The 7440-nt window shown below is 42.9% G+C and overlaps 1 protein-coding gene across 1 annotated transcript; it reads left to right on the forward strand.

The window, feature by feature from the left end:
• The first annotated feature begins 4678 nt into the window (after positions 1 to 4678).
• Positions 4679 to 6373, forward strand: LOC110324039 (WD repeat-containing protein 20-like). The gene is made up of 2 exons (XM_021201411.1): positions 4679 to 5749; positions 5840 to 6373. Exons 1-2 carry the CDS (start codon positions 4679 to 4681, stop codon positions 6371 to 6373), a joined length of 1605 nt encoding a protein of 534 aa, XP_021057070.1.
• The last annotated feature ends 1067 nt before the right edge of the window (positions 6374 to 7440 follow it).

The raw sequence follows: 7440 nt of genomic DNA on the forward strand, positions 1-7440 counted from the left end.
GGACTATTGGTGGCTTCCCTCCTTTGGAAGCTTGTGTGGGCACTTTCGGGTACCATGATAGCTAGTCCTCAGGTAGGAAGCTTTCAGATCAGTTTCAGCTCAGGAGCTTCTGGGCCCTGTTTCTGATAGGCACGGTTGTCTTCAGCAATGCAAACATACCTACCCCCTCTAGGGGGCCACCAAAGACAACAGCAATAGGCGATATATTTTAAGAGACTCTTGATATCTTGATAGCCTGATCAACAAATCAAAAAAGGTCTTCTCATGTCTGGTATTGGGGTTTTTATTAAGTGATCTTTGGATTTTGGAGGGAGCATTGTTGTCCCAGATGGGGAGCATTCATTTAAATTTTATATGTATATTTATATACAGAATTGCATGTACTAAAGGGAGATAGTTAATAATATGATACCTTATGACTTTTTCAGACATCCTTGTTGTTATTTTACCCCCACCCCATGAATAAATCCTCCCTGAGTCAATCAGTGAATACTGGTACAAAAAAAAACAAAAAAACAAAAAAAAAAACCTTCAGTTTTTCCATTCAAGCCAGGACACTAAGGTTCCTGAAATCTCAAAGCAGGTTGCTAAATGTGTTACTTCCTTCTCTATTTTCAAAGTGTGTTAAGCTGCTTTCAGTCACTAATAAGAAACACAAACGTGGCCGGATGATGGTAGCGCATGCCTTTAATCCCAGCACTCAGGAGGCAGAGGCAGGCGGATTTCTGAGTTTGAGGCCAGCCTGGTCTACAAAGTGAGTGCCAGGACAGCCAGAGTTACACAGAAAAACGCTGTCTCAAAAAACCAAAAAAAGAAAAAAGAAAAAAAAAAGAAAAAGAAAAAGGAAAAAAGAAACACAAACATTCTACTCCCTTGCAAAAACCTACCTGAAACTGATCGGATTTACTGTGGCCCTCCTTCCACAAGAGTCTATAAGCAGTAAAGACTTCTGAGAGACACTCTCAGACGAGCCAAGCTGAAAAGAAGACCCTGACAAGCTGAGGAGCCTGGAGGCAGCAGAGAATGGCCAGATTGCCCACGGGAAGCTGAGAACGGCCACACTGCCTGTCAGAGGCTCAGGCCGACTGAGACCCTTGAAATGGACACTCTCCGACCTGCTGAGCTGCCTGTAGTTTGTGCAGCGGGCTCTAGATTCCCAGCTTTGGTGACCTCATTCCTGCTGGGGTGGGCTTTTGGTGGTGCAACTGTCTTTGAGTCGTGTCTGTTTCTGTAAGAGAACCTTCACCTATGTTCCTGTAAGTAACCCTAGTAAAACCCATTGGTTCACCAAACTGGTCTCTGGTGATGATAGCCTTACTTGCTTAGTTGTTGGTTTCTTACCTGGCGTGAGCAGACATTTGTTCATGTCACCCCAGAAATAGTGCCGTACAGGAAGGGGATGGGAGAGAGAATCAACCAAAATGAAATGTGTATAGACATGCTGTCTGGAGACCGCTTACACTGTTAGCTCATTTGAAAAGTTAAAAACAATGTTTAAATTTTTATTTTATTTTATAGGTTTGGGTGTTTTGACTGCATTTAAGAAGTATATAATGTATATGCCCCATGCCAATGAAGGCCAGAAAAGGATGTCAGGTCCTCTGGAACTGGAGTTACAGATGGTCATGAGCTACCATGTGGATTCTGGGAACAATGCTTAAGTCCAGCCCCAAGTTTTTTTAAAAAAAAAAAAATCTTACTTACGTGAAACGACTGTGCTGAAATCATTCTTGGAATTTTGTGTGCAAAGCATATACTTTTCCTCTACTCCACATTTACACACAAGGTAAGAAAGAGGACATGGACACACACACCTGTTCAATCACATACATATACACACACCTACAGATATGCACACATGCACAGACACGCGTGCACTCACATACCATAGGCTCTATGAATAGCATCTTCTGGAGCTATATAAAATGATAACCATGAAATAACTTCTGCTAGTTGCTATTTACACTAGACCTTTAATTTTTAGTGGATAAAAAAAAAACACATGAAATTCACTCCTGAATTTTCAGGAAAAACTATTAATTATGCTATCTTTCCAATCACAAACATATTTGTGTTAAGTCCTACCAAAAACATTTGGATTTTTATTCTTTTTTTTGTGAAGCAATTTAAGTTCACTAAGCACTAAAACAGACAAATCACTGTCACATCTGGAGGAAAATTGGGAAAATTTCAAAATCCTCTTTAATCCCATTCACTGTGCCTTTAAGAAAGGAAAAAAAAAAAAAAAAAGCCGGGCGTGGTAGCACATGCCTTTAATCCCAGCACTCGGGAGGCAGAGGCAGGCGGATTTCTGAGTTCGAGGCCAGCCTGGTCTACAAAGTGAGTTCCAGTTCACTCTCTAAAGAATCTGGGCTAGTGAATTTTTAGAAGTATCGATTGTTTTTCGAATCTCTGAGATAACTTAGATGAAATATTCACCTTTTAGATTTATAGTGATATAAAACTGTCTTCTATTCTCTAGCATGTGTTCACATGTGCACCCCCCCGTTTGTCTTCTATACCATTGCCAAAAGTATTCTTCTGAATGAGAAATCTGGTGTCATAATCTTCCTATGACCTCTGCTCAGGGTCTTTGTAAACATAATTCCTACTCACCTTTGAAGCCTTTATTTTGTCTTTTACAGTTTTTGTAGCCTTTAATTTTCAAGTGTTCATGTCCTTTTCCTGCTGTTTCCTTTATCTCATTTGTTAAGCTAATTATTTTCTCTCATCTAGAAAGATCGGAATTTACATTGGCATCTTCCAGATTGTGTTGTTGTTGTTGTTGTTGCTATTATTATTATTATTATTATTATTATTATTACTTTACTAGACAGACTTGGCACTTCTCCAAGGAGGGACCCTGATCAAATAAAGTTCCTGACAAGCATTTTATGTAGACCTTTGCCATTATGTGTTTATATGCTTTGTACTTACTATACATGCTTAGCAGAAGTTTGGTAGTCTGGCCTCAGTGGGAGAGAATGTGCCTAATCCTGCAGAGATTGATACATGAGGATAGGGGGAAACTGGTGGAGGTGGGGGTGCCATCTCAGGGGTGAAGGGGATGGGGATGAACTCTTGGAGGGGAACCAGGAGGGAGGACAAAATTTGGGATGTAAATAAATGATTTTTAAAAATACATGCTTGTGGGTAGTACTTTATTTAATCATAAAGAAAAACAAAGCAAACAAACAAACAAAAACCCTAGCAGTTCTTAAAACATAAAATACGATTTTTTTTTTTAACTACTAAAAGCACCTAAAAACTTAAAGTTAAGCATGGATGAAAACCACAATTGTTAGCCGGGTGTGGTGGCACACGCCTTTAATCCCAGCATTTGGGAGGCAGAGGCAGGTGGATTTCTGAATTCGAGGCCAGCCTGGTCTACAAAGTGAGTTCCAGGACAGCCAGGGTGATACAGAGAAACCCTGTCTCGAAAAACCCCCCAAAACAAACAAACAAACAAACAAGAAAACCACAATTGTTTTCAGTGAACAAATATACACATGTAAATTATTACAGGTAGGTTAAGGATGTTCAGAACAGAACATGACTGCAGGGTTTGTGTGTTCACAGTTCTGATGCAGGAGAAGGCTCATTGAGGATGGTATGAGCGCAAAGCTCAGGGTGAAGGACCATCACAGTATAGATGTGGTACTCTCAGAGCCCACCATAGCTCTTATCTCCACAGTAGCTACTGCCATCTCCACAGCAAGGCAGAGTCTTTCAGCCCAATTTCCAGTGCTCTAGCTTGCTACTTCTTGTCTGACAGTCCTTTCTCTTCTTCCTGGAGAAGAGCAGATGGCAGACGGTCATTCAGGGAGTTGGTACTGTAGCTGTTGACCCGACCAGTTCATGGCTTATACAATTCACTTACATGCACCTCAGGAATAGAACAGGTGAAACATACAGGTAGAGTGGACTTTTAGAGGTCATGGCTAAAACCAAAGTGAATAGAAGTTTATTTAGATATGAGCACACTCACTCACTCACTGGACAGGACTGGTCTAAATAACGACCCATGCGAAGCTGCACTACAAAACTAATGGTGGAGTCCCACATGTGGTAGGGAATGGCCACTCTGCTTCTCTTTTCCTACCAACTCCCAATACATCATATTAGTTCCTCTGAGTGGGCAGCTGCCAAAGTCCCCGACTTAATGTGGACCAACAAATGTGCAGACAACACTGGCCTCAGTCTCCAACACATGCACATGAACCACAGAGAACAATCACAGGATGTCCTCCCCGGTATTTCTGGTTTTAAATATACTTTAATTTTTTTTTTTTTTTAGTATGCATGTTTGTCTGCACGTATGAAATACACCACACGTGTGCCCTAACGTCTACGGAGGCCGGGAGGGGGTGGCAGCCATTCCCCTGGAACTGAAGTTCCAGGCGGCTGTATGCTGTCCAGTGTGGGTGCTGGGAACCTAAATTGGGTTCTCTGTAAGAACAGCAAGCACTCTCAACTGCTGAGACATCTCTTCAGCCCCATTTCTACATAATGTTTCTTAAAGCCCTTAAATGTACTGAAACCTACAAAAATAGCATCTGTACATCTGTTAACTAAAAATTATCATGTGGGGTTAGTGTACTGAAAACCATAGACACGGCCTGCGCAGTGGGCGTGATCCGGGCACTCAGGGCAGGTAGGATGAACGTTGCTTCCCAAGATGGCAACGGAGGGAAGAGGGAAGGAGATGAACAAGATTAAGACCCATTTCACCACCCGGGAAGGTCTGTACAAGCTGCTGCGGCACTCGGAGTACAGCCGGCCCAACCGGGTGCCCTTCAAGTCGCAGGGATCCGACCCTGTCCGCGTCTCCTTCGTAAACATCAACGACCAGACTGGCAATGGCGACCGCCTCTGCTTCAATGTGGGCCAGGAGCTCTACTTCTATATCTACAAGGGGGTCCACAAGGCTGCCGACCTGAGTAAACCAATAGATAAAAGGATATACAAAGGAATGCAGCCCACTTGTCATGACTTCAACCACCTAATGGCCACGGAGGAGAGCGTCTCTCTTCTAGTGGGCTTTTCCGCAGGCCAAGTCCAGCTTATAGACCCAATCAAGAAAGAAACCAGCAAGCTCTTTAACGAGGAAAAACTAGTAGACAAGTCGCGTGTAACCTGTGTCAAATGGGTCCCTGGTTCGGAAAGTCTTTTCCTAGTAGCTCATTCAAGTGGGAACATGTACTTGTACAATGTGGAGCACACTTGTGGCACCACGCCCCCCAACCTGACGCAGGGAGAGAGCTTTGCCGTGCACACTTGCAAGAGCAAATCCATGAGGGACCTTAAGTGGACGGTGGGCGAGGGGGCCCTCAACGAGTTTGCTTTCTCCCCAGATGGCAAGTTCTTAGCGTGTGTGAGCCAGGATGGGTTTCTGCGTGTGTTCAACTTTGACTCAGCGGAGCTGCACGGTACAATGAAAAGCTACTTTGGGGGCTTGCTTTGTGTGTGCTGGAGCCCAGATGGCAAGTACATTGTGACAGGTGGAGAGGACGACTTGGTGACAGTCTGGTCCTTTCTAGACTGCNGAGTAATAGCTAGAGGCCATGGGCACAAATCCTGGGTCAGTGTTGTAGCATTTGATCCCTATACTACTAGTGTAGAACTAAGTGACTCTATGGAGTTTAGTGGCAGTGACAAGGACTTCCAGGGCCTTCTTCATTTTGGCAGAGATCGAGCGAACAGTACACAGTCTAGACTATCCAAATGGAACTCTACAGACAGACGCCCTGTAAGTGTTACATATCGGTTTGGTTCAGTGGGCCAGGATACACAGCTGTGTTTATGGGACCTTACAGAAGACATCCTTTTCCCTCACCAGCCCCTCTCAAGAGCAAGGACACATGCAAATGTTATGAATGCCACAAGTCTGCCTGCCGGAAGCAATGGGAGCGGTGTCACTACACCTGGGAACTCTGTGCCCCCTCCATTGCCACGGTCCAATAGCCTTCCACATTCAGTAGTCTCCAATGCTGGTAGCAAAAGAAGCGTCACAGATGGGGTCATTGCCTCTGGGTTCAGCAAGTTTACAACTCTGTTGCTACATGGCCGGAAGGAGAGATACCACAGGAAACACCATAAACGAAATCATAGTATGGGGCACATTTCCAACAAGAGCAGTGATAAACTGAACCTAGTTACTAAAGCCAAAACGAAGCCAGCTAAAACTTTGGGGACATCCCTGTGTCCTCGGATGGAAGATGTTCCCTTGTTAGAGCCACTGATCTGTAAAAAGATAGCTCATGAAAGACTGACGGTATTGGTTTTTCTTAAAGACTGTATAGTCACTGCTTGTCAGGAGGGATTTATTTGCACATGGGCAAGGCCTGGTAAAGCTAGTAAGTTTCAATCCTGAATGCTGCACCAGATCTAGAACTTGACAAGGTAGTGATTTTTATTTCTTGTGGGAGGGGTGGGATGAACATTGAATGTGAATGATTTCTTCTTCTTTCTTCTTCTTCTTCTTCTTCTTTCTTCTTCTTCTTCTTCTTCTTCTTCTTCTTCTTCTTCTTCTTCTTCTTCTTCTTCTTCTTCTTCAAGATTTATTTATTATTATATGCAAGTACACTGTAGCTGTCTTCAGACACACCAGAAGAGGTCATCAGATCTCATTACGGGTGATTGTGAGCCACCATGTGGTTCCTGGGATTTGAACTCAGGACCTTTGGAAGAGCAGTCAGTGCTCTTCCCCACTGAGCCATCTCGCCAGCCCTGAATGATACTTCTTAATGTAAATCTAAATGCATCAGAACCATAATTTTGGATACCACATGCCATGTAATTTTGAATCATTTGATATTTCACCTTAGAGCATTTAAAAATATATATATAATCAGACTAATCACCAGCCAAGTCAGTCATCCCTCTGTAGAGTCCCAAAGTTAGCACTCCTGTATCAGGCTATTTCAGCTGTAGGGAAATCACGACGGTGTGGAGAAATAATGACATTAAAGTGCTAAAGTCAAAAGTTATGCTTTAACTGGGATATTTTTTGTATAACCACTCAATGAGACTGTTGTATACCTGGTCAGTGTATGTCAGTACAGGTGGGTTTTATCATTCATAGTCTAACGTTTTATCTTAGATTATAAAATACTTAGGAATTTATGAAATTTAACTTAGGAACTAAATGTTCATCAGGGTTGATTGATAGTATTTTTACATTGTCTGTCAATCCACAGAAAGAGAAGAGCCTTAATTATTTTTTTTCTTTTTATTATTATTATTATTTTCTTTATTTACAATTCAAATGCTATCCCGAAAGTTCCCTATACCTCCACACGCCCCTGCTCCCCTACCCACCCACTCCCACTACTTGGCCCTGGCCTTCCCCTGTGCTGGGTCATATAAAGTTTACAAGACCAAGGGGCCTCTCTTCCCAATGATGGCTGACTAGGCCATCTTCTGCTACATATGCAGCTA

Source organism: Mus pahari, chromosome 7, assembly GCF_900095145.1.
Source record: "Mus pahari chromosome 7, PAHARI_EIJ_v1.1, whole genome shotgun sequence".
NCBI classification, from domain to species: Eukaryota; Metazoa; Chordata; class Mammalia; order Rodentia; family Muridae; genus Mus; species Mus pahari.